Below are 23,514 nucleotides of genomic sequence, written 5' to 3'. Positions count from 1 at the left end.
CAGGGACCTGGGTATCCTAAAAGCCACATGTAGAACTGCCTTCTCCTGTCCTTGGTGATGCAAACCAGCTTAATGAAGATCCTTCGTTTTTATGCAGATTGTTATCAGCTTCAAGTCTGTGCATCCAGGCAGGAGTCATCTCCTCCTTTTTTTGCATGCTGTTTTCAGCTACTGGCAATGCATTACTCAGCAAGAGTAAAGAGTTTGCAGCCAAATCCTGGCATTTTTGCAGGGTTAACAGTTCTGTGCAAATACAAGATTCCAGGTGATGGTACTTGCCTGGAGTTTAGTTTATACCCAAGCTCTTACCTTTTCCACAGAACTGAAACTTTGATGTTAGCTCTAGGCTAGAAACTCAGATTAAACTTGTTTTCATTTCATAACCTTAAAAGTAGAACCCCCAAATGTTGTCGTTGTCATAATTTTACTCCCATAAATTAACAACCTTTCTTTTCTTTTTTTTTTTAAGCTAAGGATGTTACTTACATCTGCCCCTTCACTGGAGCAATCAGAGGAACCCTTACTGTTACCAATTATAGACTGTATTTTAAAAGCATGGAACGGGTAAGCTTTTGAAATAATCTGCTTTTGTTGGCTATTCAATCTTTAGACCTGGATGGTGTTTGAGAGTAATTCTGTGTGAATCACAGTTATATGTTTGGGATTATAAGCATAAGGGAGCAGGAGCTGGGGACTTTTCCCCCTCCCCTTTTTAAACTCACAAATTTCAACTGTCTACAGGACCCTCCTTTTGTCCTAGATGCATCTTTAGGTGTGATCAACAGAGTGGAGAAAATTGGAGGTGCTTCCAGTCGTGGTGAGAATTCGTACGGGCTGGAGATTGTATGCAAGGTAAACTTTTATCTGTGTTTTTTACAATAGGGGAAGGGGAACATAGATTTTAAAAGGTTTTCTCTGTAGTACTGTAGGAAATTCTGCAAAACATTTCAGTCAGTCTGGCTTCAAAAACCATCTGATTTTAGAAGTAATTTTCAGGATTCTCCAGCTCCACTGGTTCAAGACAAGATCCAAACCTTTATTCAGGCTTTGTGCTATATCACGTCTTTTCCTCACAGTGGAAGCCTAGGCCTGCAGTTCTCGGGGCTGCACACTGGGCTGTCCCAGGAAGACTCCGGTCATTGTGCATTTCACACATCCGTTTCACAGGATGCCTTTCACTCATGTTTCAAGAGCAAGAAAGGGGCATGTTTCCCCCTAAATCGTTAGCTGGTGTTCATGTGCTGCTGTGCTTGGTGGTGAGGGACTAGCAAGTAGCCTTCAGTCCCCCTAGAGGCTGTTCTTTCAAGGCAGTTCCTATTTCACATGTGCCTCTCGAGAGCCCTTGGGAACACTGGAAGTGCAAACTTCAATAAAAATTAACCATTCACCTCCTCATGTCTGCTTACTGTAGACCCACAGAGTAGATAACGCCACTGTCTCCAGTCCTAAATGCGCACCTATGCTGTTGACCCGGGCACAGCCCTTCTTCTTCTCGTGGTGGCCGTGTGGGGAGAGCTGGATTCTGAACCTTGTAGGTCTTGGACTGCTCACAGCTCTCGTCAGAGCCCTCTCGGGGCTGAGAGAATGCTGTTTTCTGGATGAGGGCAGTTGGAATGAAAATGAGTCCCAAACTACTCTGGTTGCCGCTGTGATCTTGAGGCACTGGGAAGCTACTCAGACTCTCAAGCTGTGGGCGTGCTGAGTCAAGAGCTGTTGGTAAAATCTGTACCAAATCATCCAGCTGCTCCCTCCTCCTGCTGCAGTTGTGATCTCCCTGGCTAATGCAGGGGTGCGTCTGCTGGCAGGCTGATTTGTTGCATGTTTTGATCTGGATTCCTAGTCCTCAGCCATTTTGCCTATATGCAAATTTGCACACGCGATCAACTTTGGACTGAACTACATTATTTCCCTGGGTGGGAAACCCAGGGACAAACTGTACAATAGGTATCTTGCCCTTATACAGTATATATATATCTGCCAGCCTGCTTGGCCTAGGATATGCACAACAGTTTAGTGTGGTAACAGAGCAGTACAGATACAGCTTATGCATCCTGAAATGTTCTCTGAGACCAGTTACCTTCTCTCAGTCTTGCGAAACAGTGAAGTCTGTAGCTGTTTGTTTCATTCTCTCACTTGCTGTACCATCTTCATATGCTTGAACTTGATAGTTTATTTCCTGCTGGTGCCTTTTAAACTGTTTACTAGAAGTGCTTGAGTTGTAGGCTTGGCTGGAAAATCTTGGCACCTTAGAGATGCTTTATTTAGTTTCTGAATTTGATTTAGTAGATGAGTATGGAAAGGAGGCCATGGGTTACCACTCTTTGTGGAAACTGTGCTGCTGTGCAAAGTGGTGGAGTTCTCAGTTTCAAGACATCCTTTTGAGTGCTCTGAGAGATGAAAGCTTTAAGTGGAGATGGCAGTAGTTGCTTTGCACCAAACTGGCGGGACTTGGGCTCCCTGTGTGCAGTAGCTCTATGGAGCTCTACTTGGTGAGACAGGTCCCTTCCAGCTGCCGATCAGCGGTGGTTTGTCCCCGAGTGGTGCTCTCCCTTAGACTTTCAGCAGGTAGAAGGCTTCACGTGAAGGGAAGATGGCTGTGTCAGGTGCGCTTGTGCACATCCTCTGCTCCTCTGCAGTTGTGACAGGCTTTGTTGGAGGCTGCAGACAACCACTGAAACCCTGAGTTGCACTACAACAGTGTTCAAAGTACAACATTAAGTCAGTACTAGAAAGAGCAGTGAGATATGACCCTGTTTTGAATGCTCACTTTTGGATTGTCTTTGGATTTTGAATTGGTTCTGAAATCTGAAGTTTGATCTCCCTCTTTTTTTCTTAGGATATTCGAAACTTGCGGTTTGCTCATAAACCTGAAGGGAGAACTAGACGGTCCATATTTGAGAACCTAATGAAATATGCTTTCCCAGTTTCAAATAATCTGGTAAGTATTTTCTTTTCAGTTTTCACCAAAAGACACAAAGTGGCAGTAGGCCGTTTTGTTTAGTCTCATCTACCTGGTACAGTATTCACATGGGCTGCATTTAGTTGAAGGGGGAGAAATGCTGTTTTTCTAAAATCGGTTGTAGAATTAATTCTGTGGGATTTTAGATTGTATAGAAAACAGGAAAGGTCTGCTTTGTGAGAGATGCGTGGAGAATGACTTACCGATACATCCATATAACAGAGGGAAGGTATTCAAAACACAGTGACATCCATCAGAGGTTTACAGCTCATGGTGACAGCACTGCCCCAAATCTGGATTGCAGTTCATCGTCTCTGTGGTGTTATGACACTCCAGTTGTTGCTTCAAATACTGCTTGAAAGGATTCAGTGCTTAATATGTAAAAGCATTCTTGCCCAAATAGTCTTTTATTTCTCTCTTTAATAAGAGACTCTTTTGTCCATGAAGTACCAGGTAATAGACAAGAAAGATCAGGGGTATGAAGGAAGGTACGTTGTTGTAATTACCTGCTGCAGCGAGCATGTTAATTTTTTTCACAAAGCCCTAGAAGAAAAGCAGTGTAGTGGGAAAAAAGAAGAACGAGTCATGACGTACTATTTGAGATCTCAAACACCCTGGAAATGGGCTCTAAGTGGGCTCTTAATGGTAAATTTTCTTTCTTTCAGCCACTTTTTGCATTTGAGTACAAAGAGGTTTTCCCAGAAAATGGATGGAAGGTGTATGACCCCACTTGGGAGTACAAGAGACAGGTAGGTACTGTGCCATGTCCTTCCTCATCCACTCTGCTCTTCAGAAGTGAGGCTTTGTGCAGCGATATAATTACAGGTTGTATGGAACAGAGAATGATCCCGCTTACAAATGTTGCGCAGACTGGGTTAGGACATCGTTCTCACATTGCAGTGATTGATGACAGTGCAGTTTCAGAGACAGTAACATCCACTGATGGAGATCGCCCAGGCTGCAGAGAGCTGATTTTAGGCTTTGGTAGAAAAAATTAGTGCTCTGGCTTCATCAGCCGCTGCTGGCAGTGAGGAACAGAGGATGCATTTGTGGGTACAGACATCCCATTGTTGAGCTTCACACCTCAGCTTTTGTTTGTATCAGTTTTAGTTCTTCACAGTTTTCTGTGAGATATCTCAAACAGGAACTTGGAAGGAAAAAAAGATACATGTAGAATGCTTTCATTTTCTTGGGGAATCAGCATAGGGGTCAACCTAGAGGGTGTTGTGATTAACCGTAGCTTGGAACAGACAGCTGTAGCGTGTCCGGAAGAAAGCAGTCAAAGGTGTTGAGTGGGAGGCTGACAATTAGGAATACTGCAATAAAAACTTGAGTGGTCCTCCCTAGTGGAGAAGATGGAGGAATTTTGGTTTTTATAATTAAATCACTCTTGTCAGAATATTCTCAAGTTGAGGAAACAGCACAATTTGACGACAGTTTTGCTCTGGACACAGTAAACTTTTGTCTCATTCAGGTCTGCCTGGATACAACAAATTTTCCTTTGTAAAATCAAGAAATTTACAGGCATGTAATTTAAAGATTTATTTGTGTCTTTCCCATAAAACAGACCAAAACAAGACATCTGTCCTAGCCTAGTTGTTCATCTAATTCCTGACATCCAAAACCTAAGGAAGGGATTAATTTTCCTAGCTTTGGTCTTCTAAAAGCTGGGCATGCCTTCTAAATTGGTTTTCTAGGCCTGTCATTAACAGATGGGGAGAGACTGCTTCACTGTTGGGGGTGATTTGTTCCCTCCAAAAATAGCTGCCTGAGATATATTGCAGGCTTCCAGGCTGCTAATTGAAAGTGAGATGTATCTTGCCTCCGCTGTCTTCATTGCAAAAACGTGTATGTCTCCTATTAGAGACAAACTCCAGTCATTTGTAATCAACGACACACATTGTGTCCAAGGACAACTTTGACTAATAAGACCAGATAATGCAGTGCTTATTGCTTTGTTTAGAATTTACCTCTCTCTTGGTAGTTAAATTAAAGGAATCATCTGTTTATAAAGAAGAATCTGCAACCCAAGATGTGTAGGAAAGATGTTTCTTTACAGGACTGAGAACTTTGGAGTAAAGACTAAAGAATACCTGTGCTGTCAAAATAAACTCCATTGAAAAGCACAGCATTCACTTAGCCAATCCTCACTTAAAAAAGGTTAAGTACACAAGGCTTTTTTACGATACCTGGAAAGAAGGAAGGGTGACCCTTGAGAATTTCAGGGTAAATTATTGCAATTTCTTAATGCTGGCATGTCTGTTTTTAGAATACAAGCTTTTTTATCCATATTACTTTTTATATTGTAATTGGTTGTACCTTGAAGTTGGTAGGAGCTTGGTTACACAGTGAAAGCTTACATATATTTACATGCATGTGATTTGCAGCTCTCCTTGGCCTTTCTGTAAAGAAAATGGAACTCTGGACCATGATGTGTTTGCTTGTGGTCACATGAGGTAGCATCGTTGTGTGTAAAGCATATCATGATTGAGACATTGCTGCAGCGTGTACTTCTTTTGTCATTACCTGCTTTTGTATCATTTTTGAGCACTCAGGAAAAACTTAGCCTGACTGCTTTTATGTCAAGAAACCACACTCATGTCCATATGTGGAAGCCCCCAGTCATTTGCTTACATTGGTAACTGCAAAAATCAATCCAAACCAGGACTTTTTGCAGCCATGGCCTATCTGAATTTTACCCGTGATGGGACACAGTCATTCCCATTCCAGATCACACAATCCATCTGTTCCAGTAGCTTATCTGCAGAAGTAAGCCAATGCCAGCTGCTGAAGAAGAGGCAAACCATACTACAGTAGATGTTTATTTTGTGATCTGGCCAGGAAGAGAACTTCATCCCTTTCATTAGAGTTGATTTAGGTCCTGCAGGGTGAAGCTTTATGTCCCCTCCAAAACTTCTAGGTATTTCAGTCTGTTTATTTAGTTTCAGCTTTTATAACTATAGATGTTCAGTTTATCTGTGTGAATGTCATAGCCTTTTTTCTTAATCCAACCAGGTTCCGTTAAAGCAGTAACAAATACTACAGTAAATCAGGATTATGTCCTGAAATGGCAACAGGGATTCGTTAACAGTGAAACAAAACTGGCGTCATTGAATCAGATAATGAGATTACCTGTCGTTGACGGTGTGATTTGTGATCAGAAACAGAAAAGCAGGACATATGCACTATCTGCAAGACCTCTTGGAATCGGTTTAAAAACTGTTAGAGAAGATCTGGCCTAGGGCATAAGCAGCTCCATATGGCCAGACACTAACTTGGTGCATCTTAGGCCAGGTCAGTCATTGCCCTGAGGGAGCAGGAACATGGAGAGAGGGGAGCGAAGCAGAAGTAGAAGCCAACTACCAGGCATCCAGAAAAGACCTTTAGAGTAAGATCCATGGGAAGATCTATGTCTACACTGGTATATATGGGAAGTTTGCCTGTGGTGTGATTTATTTATTATAATATTTTTTCAGATTAGTATAAGTGTGTTGATATGAGACACCCTGATATGAGATTGTAGCAGTTAGGAAAGATATCCAGTAACCCTCTGACTTCTGTGTTAGTGTGCTTGGGAAATATGGAAATATGTAACTTATTAAAAATCTGTGTTTCTGTAAAGCTATGGGGAGTAATAAACAACCTGTAGAGAACAAAAGGAACGCAGAGAGATTTGGGATTTAGTCAGTAAATGGAATCACATGTGGCAAATGAAATTTAAAACTGAAATTACTCTCTGATTTTTATTACACACAGACTGGCAGAGTATGAAACAGAGTTGCAAAGTGAATAAGACTCAGTTGAAACCAAAGGGCCTTGAGATGCCTTTGGAGTAACTTGAAGTTTTCATTTTCCTTGACAAGGTGGGGAACATTTGGGAAATATTACAAGGCGTTGTGAAGCTGGAAATGTGTGATGTTTCCCTGCAGATGTCATTCTTGTCTAATCCTCTGCTCTGGTCATATGTGCTAGGGAGCCACAGTATAGGCTTAAAGAAGACATACAGAAATTAATAGTTCAGAAGAGCGGCTCACCTGTTTTGAGGATAAAAGAAGTGCCCAGCATTAGCATACAAGCAGAGTGGGAAAGACAGAGCGTGAGAACAGCATCCTGCAGTGGATTGTTGGGTGTAACTGAGGGGACTAAAATGAGAACTGAACTGCTAGATGCCCTATGGTTTAATTGAGGTCCTGCTTATAGTAGGTACATCTCCACTGCAATGCGAATCCCAGCTCTCTTGTGCTGAGGGGACACAACCTGGGCTGAGCAAATGGCAGAGGGACCAGCTCGGCTCTGGCAGCTGTGTCCCGTGTCGGTGCAGGGATGCGCCAGAGCTCATGTGTTCAGCCTCTTGGTATCTCATGGCTCAAACCGAGTTTGAGAGGCACAGCTGGTGGTACCTCTGGACCCTCCTGCCGTGTCCGCGGCAGCTGAAGGTGCACCCGCGTGGCTGAGCTCAGAATTGGTCACTGGATCCCTGAGAGAGATCTCACTCTGTGTAATTCCAGCAAGGAAATTATTTTTTTCCTGTCAGTGAAAGATCCTCATGTGCTTTAGCTTAAACATGTGCTTTGTAAGGTGGTGGTTTCAGTGCCACGCTGCTGTGTCTTCAGTAGCTTTTCCCTGCAAACAAAGAAACTCCTTTGTCTATCACAGAATGTTTGGGGTTGGAAGGGACCTCTGGAGATCATCTAGTCCAATTCACATGCTAAAGCAGGTTCACCAGAGCAGATCACACAGGAATGTGTCCAGGTGGGTCTTGAATGTCTCCAGACAAGGAGACTCCACAGCCTCTCTGGGCAGCCTGTTCCAGGGCTCTGGCACCCTCAAAGTGAAGAACTTTCTCCTCATGTTTACATGGAACCTCATATGCTTCAGTCTGTGCCCGTTGCCCCTGAACAGACACCACCGAAAAGAGTCTGGTCCCATCCTCTTGACACCCACCCTTGAGGTATTTGTAAGCATAAATAGGGTCCCTTCTCAGCCTTCTCTTCTGTAGGCTGAACAGACCCAGCTCTCAGTCTCTCCTCAGAAGAAAGATGCTGCATGATGCCCAGTTTGCAAATGGCAGGAGCCACAAGGCAGCACTTGGTGTGTTGGCAAAGCTGTGAAGGGAGAGTGGGACAGCGTCACTCCTCTGCCACACTCTTGCCAGTATCAGTTTAATGCACAGTTGCTAAATTTACCCACATTTTGTGTGTACCTACAATGTGCGTAGGTGAAGTGATAACTGAGCACAGGTCATTGAAATAAGCCATGAATGACTGTCCAGAGGGAAACCAAGTCTGGTTCGTGTGTGGAGGCGACACGAAGGCTGAATCTCCATGGTTAGATAATCCAGTCGTAAGGAATGTTCTCAGACACTGAGGCACCTTTATTGCAAGTTCCAGGCATAGATTCAGTCCAGGTGGTTACTGCCCCTCTCCTGAGTGTGTTTGGGCATCTTCGGCCATGCACAAAGACACTCTGCCAGCAGGCTGCATGCAGGGTGAAGTATAAAGCAGTTATTTACTGGCTAACAGACAAAAAAGATGACAGAGACTTAACTAGCTACTAGGCTGAGCGTTAGTACTCACCACCTCTGACAAGGCATCTGAAGAGACTTTTCTGGCCAGGCAGGCATTGGTCAGAGAAGGATCAGCATCTGCACCTCCCTCCCTTGGGTTGTTGTTGCTGTTCCCCACCGGTCATGTCAACACCAACACACGGGTGACCTGGCTGTTGGCCCTCACCAGTGACTGCCTACTAGACTCACAGTTTTTTCCTTTTGGACTTCATACTATTTCATGATGTTGTTTTTCCCTTGAAATCTTGAGCTACCAGTGATCCCCATCTCAACGATCCTCTTCCTCTATCTGCAGTTTTACATTTCTTGTCTCTCCATGTATTTTCACATAGCTGTTTCTCATGGCTCTGCAGCGTCCTTGGTGGTCTGAGCCATGGTTTTGCACCTGGGCCACGTCAGAGCTGGGACCTGGAAGAGACAGTCGGGCCCTTCTGGAGCAGAGAGGAGAGAGGGCTGCAAGGCCAGCTGGCCAAACGTCGCAAAGTTGGGCACATTTCAGAATCTGATCACCAGTGGGCAGTCTGGACAAACTGCCATTTTGAGGATAAAGGAATTTAATAGTATGGATGTGAGGTGGCCTGTGCCAGCTGGTCTCGGTGAAAGCAGTCATGGCCACATTTGATTTACAACTGTAGATGTGGCCATGTTGCCTTCCTCACTGGAGAGTGTTCAGAGGAGCATGATGAGGCTGGTGAGGGGTCTGGAGCACAAGTGTGATGAGGAGCAGCTGAGGGAGCTGGGGCTGTTCAGCCTGGAGAAAAGGAGGCTGAGGGGAGACCTTATCACTGTCTGCAACTGCCTGAAAGGAGGTTGTAGCATGGAGGGTGTTGGTCTCTTCTCCCAAGTACCAAGTGATAGGACAAGAGGAAATGGCTTCAAGTTGCATCGGGGACGTTTAGATTTTGATATCAGGAAGCATTTCTTCCTGGAAAGGTTTGTGAGGCATTGGAACAGGCTGCCCAGGGAAGTGGAGGAGTCACCATCCCTTGAGGTGTTTAAAAGATGTATAGATGAGGCTCCTAGGCACATGGTTTAGTGCTAGAGTTGAATTATGGTTGGACTTGATGATCCTCAGGGTCTCTTCCAGCCACAATGATTCTGTAATTCTATGACTTTGCCCTCTGCCAGCAACCAAACGTGAGTTCCCCTGAAATCGGGGTCTACTAATGGTGTTAGTGTATCTGGAGAAGGCAGACCTTGTGCACTGGTTGGGGCTGCATGCTCTGGTCACTAACTTGGACACCAGCAGCCACGTTCCCTGGCAGGTCCAGGACCATCACCCTTGTTGCTAGCAAGACATGCCAGGGTTCGTGCTGCAGGTGCATGGGCAGGGGCTCCCCGAGCTGCTCCTGAGCCTGCAGAGGCTTCTTGGGTGACATCTGTAACACTTGCATTGGGCTGATAGTGGGCTGTTGGGTGCTTACAGTTTTCCAGGAAGCAGTGAAATGTATCTTACATGAGGAAATACCAATGTGCTTTATATCATGTTTAGCTTTTCCTATTGATTCCAGCTGCAGAGAGCGCAAATCTGAAGGAGCATGAATAAATGCACAAGATACACTTCATCATGGCAAATGTCCTGGGAAGATGCAAATTCAGCTCCTTTTCTTGCCTGCTTCGCTTATTTCTGCCTGCTGTGAGTCCTTAGGAACTGAATCCAAGGCCCTCTGCATGGTGCTGTGATTCAGGGCTCCTGTGCCGGGGAAAGCAGACATTCCCTGTGGTTCAAAGGAAATTTGAATGCTGATAAGCAGCATCTTTTCTTTCTTTGAGGAATCGTCATGGATTTTCCTGGTCTGGGCTGTTGTGGAGGAAAGATTTCATTTGAATTTGTCAGGGTGTCAGACTTGGAACTTTGGAGATACTGGTTCTGGACCGAGCAGCATGTTCTTAACCTGTTCTGCCCCATGCAGTGACGAGGATGGTTTTCAGTGACAGTGACTGCTTAATCTTCTCAGTGAGTGCTAGCAGAGCTGTAGGGTCGAACAAAAAGGAGCTCTTCTTCCATGTAGCTGCTTCTGAGCTCCCACTTTCCTTGCCATGAGTGTGCCAACAGCAGAGCTCTAATTCAGATTTGGGAGAGATGCAGCCTCCAAGCATTGCTGCTGAATACACTGCAGTACTTCCTAAGACAGCACTGAGAACAATTTAGTTGTTTGCCATTAGTTCACTTCCAGGTAGTAACCAGTTTGATCACAGCTGGTGGACACCTAAGAGCATGAGTCTTGCTGGTCCCTGGTTGACAGCAGAGCTGGTGGATCCAGGAGAGTCCATCCTTGCTGTGTACAGCAGGTAGACCTCTGAGCATGTTTTACCCGTCAGTAAGCTTGGACTGTGGATACACACTGTTTGACGCCTGTTTCTGCCACTCTTTTGGCTCCAAGCAGTGCTGAAAATAGCTCTCCTTTGGGTACTCGTGATCCTGGCAGCTCTGCTGATTCCTTGCTGTAACATTTCCGTCCCAGGGAGGGCGCTGGGGTGGTTCACAAGCAGGGTGTGACTGGTGTTAGACAGGTGTGTCCTCCCCTCATATTTCTAACCATGGCCTGTCTGGCAGTGTGACTCACTGCTGGGACTGGGAGCTGGCTGCAGTCTGTGTGGGTCAACCCTCATTGCCATAGCTCGTCTGACTTGCGTTAGAGTCATTATTTGTTTCCCAAGGGAGCTGCGACAGCAGTAATCAGTGTCCCACCACCCTCCTTAAAATGAAGGGCAAGAACAAAATCATGTATTGCTTTAAGAACTGATTGATGTTCCTCTAAATCAGACTCTGTGCTTAACAGTCTGGCCATGTTCACTGCTCACAGGAGCTGCAGTAGATCTGCCTTCCCCTCAGAGGTGCTTTGTGTTGGTGTCTGCCCCAGCTGCACCAAGTGTTTAAACTTCTCCTTGCAGGCACGTGGCAGCAACATCACTGTTCTCATCTGTTGACTCCCAGTGTCAGCCAGATTAAGTCTGCAGGTTGGCAGGACCATCTCTGTTGTGCTTCTGGTGTTACCTGGAGGTTTTTCTCTGGGAAGCTGTTGAGTTGCTTCCCAATCAGGGCACGCTGAGCTTGGTGATGTGCGTGTGGAGGTTCCTTCCCTGCTCTTCCAGCCCAAGTCAGACCAGTACAGCCATAGAGCTTGGTCTGAGAGGAACATGGGAGTTACACATCACTGTCTATATCACGAACAGTCACACAGCTAGAGGCATAACACTTACTAGGTTTCTGGTGTTTTTAGGAGATTGCACAGCTGTGCCACAAACACTAAACAAGGCTCAAAACAGATTTATTTTTTTGGGGGTGTTTTACTGCCAGTTCTCCCTTCTGTCTTCCCCTCCATCCCATCTGGTAACTTTGCTTTCCATAGTCAGTTTCCACCCACCACATCTGAGCCAAGTGCTGAGAGAGGAGTGAGGGCTGTGGGTCACCCGTTCTGTCCTGCTCCTGGCTCTCCTGTGAGCACTGTGATGGGACCAGGAGGTACAGGTGATTCCCCTGAGAGCATCTCTAATGTGTTTGCAACATCTGTAGCCTCCACAGTTCCTTTGCTGTAGGTGAACCTGCCTGCAGACTTCTAGTTTTCCTGTTCTTCAGTGACCTGAGCAAAACATCTGCCTCTCTGGGTAGAGGTGTGAAATGCAAGTTACCAAGATAATGCAGTTCCAGCCCTAAATGTCCTTCATTAACAGAAGTTGTCTTGAATTTCAGGTGTGGAGGTTTAACTGTGCTGAGGCCTCAGAGTAAGTCATTTGCTAACCTGCTGTGGTTTCCTCTTCAGGGGATTCCAAATGAAAGCTGGAGGCTGACCAAGATGAATGAGCGCTATGAGCTGTGTGATACATACCCTGCCATTCTAGCTGTGCCCGTAAACATTCCCGATGAAGAATTAAAGAGAGTAGCATCTTTCAGATCAAGAGGACGCATACCAGTGAGTGTGACAAAAGAAGCCGCTTTGATGTGGAGTTGTTACATACCTTTGGGCCATAAATAATGCCGAGATCAGGCTGAGTGGATTCCAGGGAGCAAATAAATGGTCAATGGATAATAAAAGTGACAGCGACATGTCTGAGGAGTTAGAAAGCAGCATTATCTGCTGAAACTACTGTTGTGAAAGAGATGTAGACTAAACCAAAATGAGAAGATAAGATAACTTAGCGCTACCCAGGCCGAATCTTAGTTTGGTTTTCAGGAAACACAAACAAACCCTATTAGATTGTTTACAATCGTCTGGCCTACTCTGACTTTCAGGACAGAGGAGTACTTAGTGATATTCTTGGTGGAAATTGTTATTAAATTAAGACAAAACACATTGTTATGATTAGTTCAGTGCTAACTGAAAAATAAGCCTGTAGAAAATTCAGTCTTTTCCTGTAGTGCTTCATTTTTACATGGTGTAATGTAGAGTGAGGCAGAGCCAAATGACTGCAGAGCGAGAAGGTGTGTTTGTGACTCACACAACAGTGAGTAAACAGTCTGCATCATATTTAGAAGTCAGATTTAAACCTAGTTGGTCACCTCTTGTTTGTTCAATCTTTGGGAATGCCACCAGAGGGAATGAGTAAGGACAGAAGAGTTTTTTTCATTTAATCATGATGTAATAGAATCCAGCTTTCTGGAACCAGCTAATACATGTCAGGATTCCAGCACAAGCAATTACAGGTAAAACACTTCACTGGTTAAATGAATCTCACTTTTCCTTCTCTTCTTTTTCGTCTGTTTCTGAAGGTTTTGTCATGGATTCACCCAGAAAGTCAAGCGACGATCACTCGCTGTAGCCAGCCAATGGTGGGAGTGAGCGGCAAACGAAGCAAGGAAGATGAAAAGTACCTTCAAGCCATCATGGATTCTAATGCTCAGTCCCATAAAATCTTCATCTTTGATGCAAGGCCCAGTGTGAATGCTGTAGCCAATAAGGTCAGGTGCTGTTCCCTCTGTCAGGAGTCGGGAACGTAGTCATTTAGAGCACATTTCCCACCCCCATTTCAAAGTATTCCTTTTCTGCTATGACGAGATTCATATGCAGTGGTCTGATTTTCTAGAAGACTTTTACACCTGCACTGTTATCAGTAGATATCAGCGTGACTATGGAAGGTCCATTTGGATCAATCCACGTGAAATGAGATCGGAAGGGAAAAATCAGAGTAGTACTGAGGTCAGACTCTAGCACTCTGGGTTCTTGTGCATCACCGTTTTTCACTTCACATGGCTGAAAGAACTGTCCCCGTTAACCCCGATGGGACAGCAGTTGCTCAGCACTTCCAAAAATCAGGCGTCATGATCTTTTATTTCAAAATGCTGGGCATCTTTAATGTCTAGGAGTGTTGCTGTGTTCTTCCTGCTGTTATGTCCTATTCCGTCACTCCATTTTAATGGCAGAACTGCTTTGTTGCACTAAAGCTGATTTCTTTTTTCTTTTTTTCTAATCTGTCTTCTGTGCTACTTAGGAGAGGCAGTTATTGTGTGGGATATACTCCTCTATAATAGTATGGTAAATTTGTAAATGACAGAATAGTGAATCTAATGAGCCAGCAGCTTGAATGGGGATAAATGATAATTACAGAGAAAAAGAAGGCTTGTAATGTGATATTCTTTGGTAAAAATTATAGCATTCATTACTGTTGCAGGAAAGAGACACAAAGTGTGTGGATGTACATGTTTGTTCCCAATTGTAAGATAAATCTAATGTTTTCTGCCTGCTTTAGATAGCACAATGACTGGTATTTTGTCAGCTCATATTTACTCAGGACAAACAATTGTGATAAAATGTAAAATAGGTTTTTGCTTAATGATCTTTATGTGGATTTTGTTCTTCAGGCTAAAGGAGGTGGCTATGAGAGTGAGGATGCCTATCAGAATGCAGAATTAGTGTTCCTGGACATTCACAATATTCATGTTATGAGAGAATCACTGAGAAAACTGAAAGAAATTGTGTATCCCAATATCGAGGAGACTCACTGGCTGTCTAACTTAGAGTCAACTCACTGGCTGGAGCATATCAAGGTGGGTATGTCTGCACCCACTGCATGGGGCTGAGTAACCACAAGTCCCTACCAGTCTGTTCCCTGGGAGATGTATCAAGAGGTAACTCCAGTGCTGGATTTTCAATTAGTGAGAAATTTAAAGGCTTAATATTTGTTTTTAATTTGAAAACAACTAAACCACAATTTCTTGGAATGCGCAATTTTGAGGAGATGGGAAGAAGGACAAGAGAGGGCGTTGAAATACTGAAAGATGGTGTTTTGGAAGTGAAGCATGTTCCTGGGGAATGTGTAAGTGTGAAAGGTCCGGTCACAGCACAGGAGTCCCAGAGCTGCCAAGCTCTCGGCTCAGGGATCCTCGATGTCCTGTCGTCGCTGCCTGGTCCAGACCAGCAGATGTTGGGAGTTTGTGCCCCATCAGCCTGTCAGGAATCCAAGCAGAACTAGAATGAGCAGGGCAAAATGCTTCAGCTTCTACAAATGTTGGTTTTCAAATTAAGCTTTTTCTTTCCTAAAAACATCCAGCTTACATTGCCTTCCTGCTAATACAAAAAGGGTCCATTGCAAGCTGATGGCCATTTTGTGTTCGTATTCAGACATGGAACACTCCTGCATTTAAATCCTGGTCTGTCCAAGGACTGAGCTTAATGCAGGGGCTCTTCTAGAGTTGTGCCTATGCTACAGTTTAGATGTGTTGTCATCTTGCTGGAACAAAAAAATGTGTTCACCAATTTGCTGTCCTAGTTATAAAGTAGTTGGAACTGATTTACCATTCTCCTCGAGGCAGATGGAGCCCTTGGTTTGTCCTGTGTTGTCACAAACCATTTTTCATTTGTAGTTTGTGTTCCAGGGAGATTTTGTAACTTGTTGGTGTTTTGTTTTGTTTTCTTGCCCCAGCTCATTCTGGCTGGAGCCCTTCGGATCGCCGACAAGGTGGAATCGGGGAAGACGTCTGTGGTTGTGCACTGCAGTGACGGCTGGGACCGAACAGCCCAGCTCACCTCCCTGTCACTGCTCATGTTGGATGGCTACTACCGAACCATCAGGGGCTTTGAAGTGCTGGTGGAGAAGGAGTGGCTGAGCTTCGGCCACAGATTTCAGCTGGTGAGTCACTAGCCCTTGGAAGGCACTGAGCAGAAAGTTGTTTTCCACCTTGAAGGATTTCAAAGGAGTTTGGCTTTTTCTGTGAGAAGTCTCCCAGTTGAACTCACAAAAGAAAGGTGAATGCTGCTGCTACTGTTTTCTGCCTATAATTTGAGTCATCTCTTAACTTCCCTGGAGGTGGTATTGGTTACATATGAGGAACAGGTGGTATTAAATCTCTCAGGTGCCTGACTGATGTCGTGTTCCCCTGCTCAGGCTTGAGCTAGCAGTGTGCTTTGGGTTCAGAACAGGCATTTCTGCTGTGAGCTGGCAGAGACCAATAGGGTATTTTTGGTCTTTCCAGTTCAGTCAATTTTCTGAGACTGCTTGGATACCATAATCTAACAAATGCCTTAGTGCTGAAGAGGCTGAGGAATTTGGTTATGGCCTTGACCTCACATTTTCTTCAGGCCCATTTTGTTTTTGGGGAGCCTTTTAATTGTTTAGGCAAAAGATCAACACTTTGAGACTGGACCAAGAGTAGCTCTTGATTATGTCCCTAGAGGTGGCAGAGAGGCGGCTTTGGGGACTCGTGACACAGCAGTTTGTTATGGTTTGGTCCTTCAGTAGTATTCTTTCAGTCTCTGCTCCAGTTTTGGTTTGCTTGTAGCTCTTCTTTTGTGGCTGTTTAATTTTGGCAAGGGCTAGAACAAGGTCTGTTTACAGCACGTGCAGTGGTGGGCTGTGTCGTCAAATGCGCCGAGGAAGGTGGGAAACAGAGGCACTAAGCAACTGACCTTCTGCTGCAGCAAAACTGTTATCTGGTCTGTGAATTATGAGTATTTTAGGTTCCCTGTCTATACAAAGAAGATAATGATATTGGTTTCCTCTGGTGAGGGGAGAACAGTATTATGGCAGAGGTAGGGGTCTTTGTGACTTATATGTTCTTGTTCTGTCTGTGTACAGTATTTAGAGCTCCTGCGTGATCTATAGCCACTAATGTACTATATAGTTATAAGGAATCAAGCCTCACGTATCTTGGCCACACAGCACGGTCAGGGTTGGAGGCCAGTTCTGGGGACACTTCCATCACTGCCTCTCAGGAGGTGGCGGGAGATGGGCTGGGACAGTGTTTGTTCAGCGCTTGGAGGCTGCGAGGTGTTGTGTGACGGTTATCGCCGCGTGCTGTGCCTGTAGGTACTGCTAACACACTGTACTACTGAAGTAGCCAGGACGACAGCTGCAACCAAAGCAAAAAGCATTCTCATTTTTTTTTCTTCTGAACTTTAGCTATTAGCTGAAATCCGTGCCAGCATAGCATCTGGAGCTTCTACTCCAACAACTTTTCTTTTAATTTAGCATGAAAATATCCCCATAAAGAAATTTCACTTCAAAGACAAAGGGAGTAGCTGTCCTTTACTCTTTTACTCACTGATGTGAACAAAGCAAAACCAGGACTCATTTCAGCCTTCTTAAAGCTCTTGGTAACGGCTGGGGTGGCTGAGGAGTGACTGAGCGGTGACCCCAGCAGTTTCCCCACAAAACCCCATGTGACTTGTTCTTTGTCCTGCTCTGTTTCAGAGGGTTGGCCATGGAGATAAGAATCACGCAGACGCGGATCGCTCTCCTGTCTTCCTCCAGTTCATCGACTGTGTCTGGCAAATGACAAGACAGGTAAATTGCTGCGTGACACGTGTCCACAAAGCCACTGTACCACGACATGGCATGGTGTCCGGCCACAGGAGTCATTTCCAAGCTGACCTGCATGGGCTCACCATCCCGGGCTTCTGCTCATTTTCAGTCTGGCAACAAGTTTCTTGGGAGTCTGTTTAGCAAAGACCCTCAACATGCACGTGTACAGGAAGGCCACAACGTCAGCTCCCGTCAGATCAGCTGGTTAGTGGGTGCTGCTTACCTGTGTGCTGCTGTAATAAATGTGAGCTTGTGAGAAGCAGCTTGCCCCACCCTGACGCAGGGGACAGCTGCCTTGCACTTGTCACAGGCAGGAACAGACACCCCAGCCACCCTCAGCAGCCCACTCTGCCTTCAGAAGCACGAGTGACATGAGCTGCTCACGTCAGTCTGTAGCACGGTGCATGCCGGCAGATCCCTGTTTCCTGCGCTCCAGCCGATCCTATAACCAACCCACAGCAAGGTGTACCTTTGATCCGTTCTAACTTCTGAAGGCAACCAGTCTGCTCCTGATTCGTACATGGTGTACAGAGCCGAGTGCCTCACTTCAGACCAGGCATGCAGAGGCACAGTTTGGGAGAAATCCCCTATGGTTGGGGGGCTTCTCCCCAGGTATGCACCACCTGGAAGGTTTTTTGTGTGTGCTGTGACACAAAAAGTGTCACGTGGCAAATGTCAGCTGTGGTCAGGCAGTTTAATGAAAAAATGAGGCTCATCATGGTTTAAAACAGGTGAAATGGAAAAGCTGTCACTATACATGAAGCTGTACTGTATCCAAGCAGAGAAAGGGGGAGGCTTTACCATCAGTAAAGTCACTTTCATCGTGCTGTCCAGGCAGGCTGACCTGCAGCTGGCGAGGTTGGGATGTCACAGCTGGGGCAGCCTGGGAAGAGAAGGGCAGTTTGCAGTTCCTGCTCTCCTCTCCACAGCCCCAGCATGTCTTGGCAGTTCACTGCACATGTTCTTAGTGTCCCTTGGTGGAGCTTCAGTTCTCCCTGTCTTGGGTCTGGTTGTTTCTGGATGGAATATCAACAGCAAACACAGCCCCTGCCCACACACCTGCCCCTCCCTGCTGTGTCACACACACAGAACCTTTACTTTTGGCCCCAGGAAGTTTCCCATTTTGTTTTATGCATTATTTCACATGTGCTTCAGCCTTTTGTTTGCCTTCTCCTTGCGTGGTCCGGTGTGAGGGGCAGGCAGAGCAGAGCAAGCTTCCACTTGGAGCAGCACCCAGTGTGTATAAACACAGTGGTCAAACCCTTCCGACTTCTGGCTTTTGCTCAAAATTCCTCTCTGCACATGTGAAGCAGCTTTCCAAGAGAGAAACTCTTTCTCCTGGAACGAAAATATATGATCTGAATATTCTGCCAGGGAAAGAACAGAGACAAATCGTGCTTTTGAAACAAAGAAGTAAGGCCAACTGCTCACCAAGACCACAAAGCAGGAGGAAGTTTACTTGCAGTTCCTGTCTTAAAATCCCAACCTAATTTTCTGGTTCTGTCTGAAGTTTCCTACAGCATTTGAGTTCAACGAGTACTTCCTGATAACCATCCTGGATCACCTGTACAGCTGCTTGTTCGGGACGTTCCTGTGCAGCAGCGAGCAGCAGAGGGTGAAGGAGGTAAGGGGAAGGCACGGGGCCGGCATTGCTTCAGCCGGCCAGGTGCTGCGGGAGGTGTCTTGTCAGTGCTCAGACAGCGGTAGGTGCGGGTCTGGGTTATGCCAAGCCCCTTTTCTTAACAGCTTAAACTGCTGCCTGTTGGAGACTTCGCATTTCAGAGCAATGAAATGGACAGACCCGCTGCTGTCAGCGTGGCTTTCAGCTACTCACTGGTGGCTCAGTAGCTCCTGGTGTCTCCCGAGTAGTTGAAGTGCATTTTTTTCTTTGAACTCCAGTTTAATGCAACCTTTTCTGTGGACACTGCTACCTTTTTGCCCTCCCTTTTCCTCACAGTGGTGCTTTTAGGTTGATTTTAACTACCATGCGTGTACTGTCATTCTGCACACGTAGGTGACAGCAACTGGTGTCAATGTGTGTTCTTGCTGTGTTTGCATTTTTCTGGGAGAGGACAAAGCTGCTGGTATGGGGAAGGACGTGCCTCTGGGTCCTGCCAGCAGCCAGGTCTACCCCACAGTCAGGTCAGGGTTGGTTTGCTGAGGGAGGAACATATAGATGTGTACATTCAGACCATTCAAACACTGCCCTGTTCAGACCTGGTCTGGAATCAGAAGGAAAAGCGGTGACACTCCCTCTGTCTCACCTACCTGAAGATGAAGCGTTTTGGCACCAAAAGGTTGCAGCTTAACATCACAGAGGTACATTGAGGACAGTGCTGTGTGGACTTGAGGTGATCACATTTGACAGCACATCAGTTAAAAATAATAATAAAAAAAAATTAATACAGAACTGATAGCATTGTACTGTAGTGAAATCAGGGTCCCTGTTCTCCTAGAGTCCACAGTGATTGAATAATTGTTATTTCCAAAGAAAACCTGCCTGGTGTTTGCACGTGGGTTTGGAGGGTTTTTTTAAAGGCCTAGTGAAGCACTTAATCTAGAAAGCACTTCAACGCTGGTTTCACTGGGACTATTCACAGGCCTAATTATTCCACTAGATCAGGGCCTAAGTCAAATGATTTTTTGCAATTAAATACTCCAGCAAGTCCTCCAGGAGCGCTTCAAAGAGGCGAAGTTTAACTGAAGCACAGAGTTCACAGGCCGGTGTCCCCTCGCTGCGCCGATGGCGATTCCCGGTCTGCGTTGGCAGCTGGGTGGGCAGGAGGGGCCGTGTCTGTGCCAGGCTGCCCGTGTCCCTGCCAGCGCCCAGCTGCTTCCCTTACCCCAAAAGAACGTGGTTGGGGTTTTTTTTAAGCTACAAAAAGGCAGCCAGGTCTGCATTAATGCCAAGCGTATGTAGATGTTGTTAGTCTTTGTAGATAACTGGTGGGACTCACATGGGAAATAAAGCCTCCTCCACCCCCTTCCCTTACAGAGCCTTCCAAAAAAGACTGTGTCGCTTTGGTCTTACATCAACAGCCAACTGGAAGACTTCACCAACCCCTTGTACGTGAGCTACTCCAACCACGTCCTGTACCCCGTGGCCAGCATGCGGCACCTCGAGCTGTGGGTCGGCTACTACATCCGCTGGAACCCCCGGATGAAACCGCAGGTACATCTCTTCCCTCTCTACTAGCACTGTCATTTTGGAGCTCAAGCCCTTTGAAACACAAGAAGTCATGTGCAAACTTAAACTGCGCTGCTTACATCTAAAACCGAAAGCCTGAACTCAAATAGAAGCAATGGAAGAGCAGCATCGACAGCTGGCTGGTGTGGGTGCTCAGCCGGAGGTCGCCACCTTGTGACATCTGCAGGAGCTGAAGATATTCAGCAGTTAGGACAATTTTTCACTTAGAATATGGGAAGAAAATAATCTGGATACTCTCTTCTTTATAGAAGAGCCTAAAAACCTAAGACTTCTTCAGATGTGGGATTTTACATGTGAGTTTTGTATTTAGATGCCCAGCAATGGCTGTGGCTGCCTGAGGCGCGGGGCTCTGACCGCAGCCCCTGTTCCGCTCTTGCCCGCTGGCAGCAGGGACACGCTGACTTGCCCGGGGCAAGCGCTTTGAACATGGCTCTAAATGCTGAAATCACTTTTTAATAGAAAGGGACAAAAATTCCTGGATTGCTTCCGTGTCCAACTGCAGTTAACAGAGCTGTGTAAATCCGGGGCGTTAGATACAGGAACCAAACAAATGCTTTCCAGTACTAACTGTTTAACAGTCAGAACTAGGTGAAAATATTTAGATAAATCTGTGTTGTATTTTTTTTCCCCCCAAAGCCCTGAAATTATGGCCAGGCTGAAATGCCAGTGTCGACCAGAAAAGTCAGAGATTAGAGTTCTGTAATGATCATCTTTCAAAATATGCACAAAGTTTTGTTTAGCCACTGTGCATGTTGGATAAAAATGAGCATCCCTAGGCCAAGGCAACGCTTTGTGGTTCGGTTTCCCCTCCCAGCGCTCAGCTTCCCCTTCTCTTGCAGGAACCCGTCCACAACCGCTACAAGGAGCTGCTTGCCAAGCGGGCCGAGCTGCAGAAGAAAGTGGAGGAGCTGCAGAGAGAAATCACCAACCGCTCCACCTCGTCCTCGGAGAGAGCTGGCTCTCCCGCGCAGTGCGTCGCTCCTGTACAGACAGTTGTATAATACGGACTTTTTTTGCTGAGTACCTTCCCAGGACCATCAGGGTAGCTTTTCTGAAACCCTCTGGATCTCCAGTGCGGTGTCTGGGAGATGCCAACCTATTTATTTATTTCTCTCCAGGGTAATTTATTAGTACTGTAGCACTAGAGGAAGCTTAAGCAAAACCAAACAAACAAGGCCCCCTATGCAATTAACCTTCTCAGTGGCTAGATTATCACACAAGCTAATTGCACTTGCCACCTAAAAGAAACCTAGAGCTCGCTCTTTGTTCACTTATGTGCTGGAAATCACTTGGCTTTAAAGACCATGCGCTAGAATGAAGAAGGACTGTGGAGGAAAAACATCTACTCCAATGTCTGAAAAATGTCCCCTTTCCTAAAAGGAAATAATGACTTTATGGCAGAGCCCAGAATACAGCTGTAAAGTCATGGAACCCTCCGCTATTTATGTCTACATAGCAGTGTTAATGAGAGCATTTGCCAACATCCTCAGAGACAAACAGCGATAGAGTCTGGAACATATCACTGTTGCTCTCGTTTTTCCTGTTTCCACTTTGATCTAGATCATAGGAAGCCATGTAAACAATGCCTTATCTACAGAAAGGGCACCCTCTACCCAGCACACGTGGTGGTAGAGGAACAAACCTACAGGACTTAACTTTGTAGGACAAGGTTTACTCCCATCTCTGTGGCTTTAGTCTCGCTTATGGTTTACATGGGGTGTGCCAGGATGCAACTTAAAGCACCTTTATCTCTGGGGAGGGAAGCAGAGCATGGCCCCCCCAGGCATTCTGCAGCTCTTCTGTCCACCAGTGCCTCTACTCATCAGGGGAAAGGGAGCGGAACGCCGAGGGGCACGTGTGAACTGCTGGGGTCAGTCATTTCATCTTGCTTGGGTAAGAATAATTAGTGAGGCTGAAGCGTCTGTGCAGGATCATAGTGACATATTTAAGGTATTGCAGTTTTCTGTTAACTAATGGAAGCAACTGTATATCAGCCAAAGAAGCCTTTCTGCCGCGTTGCAACTACTTCTGGTAGACTAAACAGCTTCACCAGGTTCTGAGCCCCACATTTAGGTCTTCTTCCTCATAGCACACTTCAAGAATTAGTGTCATCTTACTGAACTTGGGTCCAAATTGAATTTTAATACAAAATTTTACTCTAGAACCAGAGATAAGAAACACACTTAGTGAAACCAGGACTTCCAACCAGGCAAGTGCAAATTGTAGAAGTCAGGCTTACAGGGAAGGAAGTGACGTACGTGCAGGGCTCTTTGCTCGGGGCTGCTGCTCATCTCCGTGCTCAGGCTGAGGGCCCTGCCTGCTCTGGGGGCCCACATTGCTCTTTTGTGGTAGGATCCCATCCTCTGGTCGCCTGTTGGTGCACCCCTCAGCTTGCTGCTTCACTCAGCCCCTCTTCCACCACAGAGAAGTATTTTCTGAGTGGGTACAAGAGTGGACCAATTTACACATAGGCAGCTGCCTTTCTAAAGCCACATTCCTTCCGAGGCAGGAACAGTAATTTCCCCAGCAGTCTCCATTTCCACCTGCTCTGCTGCAAACGGTGTCTCCATCTGTACAGAGAAACCCACAGCCGCCTTCTGACAGGGTAAGCAACAGGCTCTACAGCATCACTACTTGTTATAGGGTGGCCTGAGATGTTGTGGTCCCATAGAGCAAAGAATCCACACAAAACACCTGCTGAAGGACTTGGATTTGCTTTAAAGTTGAAGGGCAGAGCTGCTCTTACGTACAATCACTATATAAGATGGTTCATAGCATTTTTCTCTATTAGCAAATTGAGTATGTGTGTATATTTTGTTTCTTGATGAAGGCTGTTTGGTTTCCTTAACACTAATAAAAATTGACAAATGGTTAAAGTTCTGTGCTCTTCTTTTCTACTATATGGTTCTCCAAAGGATGTGCAGGATATAAAAATAGTACTGAAGATTTAGTATGTCAAATCCAAATCTCTTTCTTCTGCAGATGGCCTTATAAGGTGCTAATGTTCAAACTCCAAAATTTAGAATGACAGGAAAACTAAAT

The 23,514-nt window shown here is 45.7% G+C and overlaps 1 protein-coding gene across 7 annotated transcripts in view; it reads left to right on the top strand.

Moving 5' to 3' along the window:
* MTMR2 (myotubularin related protein 2) overlaps positions 1-23,348 on the top strand; it is a 64,554-nt gene extending 41,206 nt beyond the window's left edge. For all 7 annotated transcript variants that reach the window (XM_065042717.1, XM_065042310.1, XM_005505375.3 and 4 more), the window contains 12 exons: positions 470-564; positions 742-852; positions 2,837-2,938; positions 3,625-3,708; positions 12,290-12,439; positions 13,237-13,425; positions 14,326-14,511; positions 15,387-15,593; positions 17,154-17,246; positions 18,775-18,888; positions 20,260-20,436; positions 21,312-23,348. In XM_065042717.1, coding sequence (XP_064898789.1) covers positions 470-564; positions 742-852; positions 2,837-2,938; positions 3,625-3,708; positions 12,290-12,439; positions 13,237-13,425; positions 14,326-14,511; positions 15,387-15,593; positions 17,154-17,246; positions 18,775-18,888; positions 20,260-20,436; positions 21,312-21,473 — 1,670 coding nt within the window. In that variant the 3' untranslated portion in view covers positions 21,474-23,348. The remainder of the gene's footprint in view (positions 1-469; positions 565-741; positions 853-2,836; positions 2,939-3,624; positions 3,709-12,289; positions 12,440-13,236; positions 13,426-14,325; positions 14,512-15,386; positions 15,594-17,153; positions 17,247-18,774; positions 18,889-20,259; positions 20,437-21,311) is intronic.
* Positions 23,349-23,514: the final 166 nt, after the last annotated feature.

The sequence above is a fragment of the Columba livia genome, chromosome 1, assembly GCF_036013475.1.
Source record: "Columba livia isolate bColLiv1 breed racing homer chromosome 1, bColLiv1.pat.W.v2, whole genome shotgun sequence".
NCBI classification, from domain to species: Eukaryota; Metazoa; Chordata; class Aves; order Columbiformes; family Columbidae; genus Columba; species Columba livia.
Note: the sequence above shows the minus strand (reverse complement) of the source record. Positions and strands in the feature narration are given on the sequence as shown.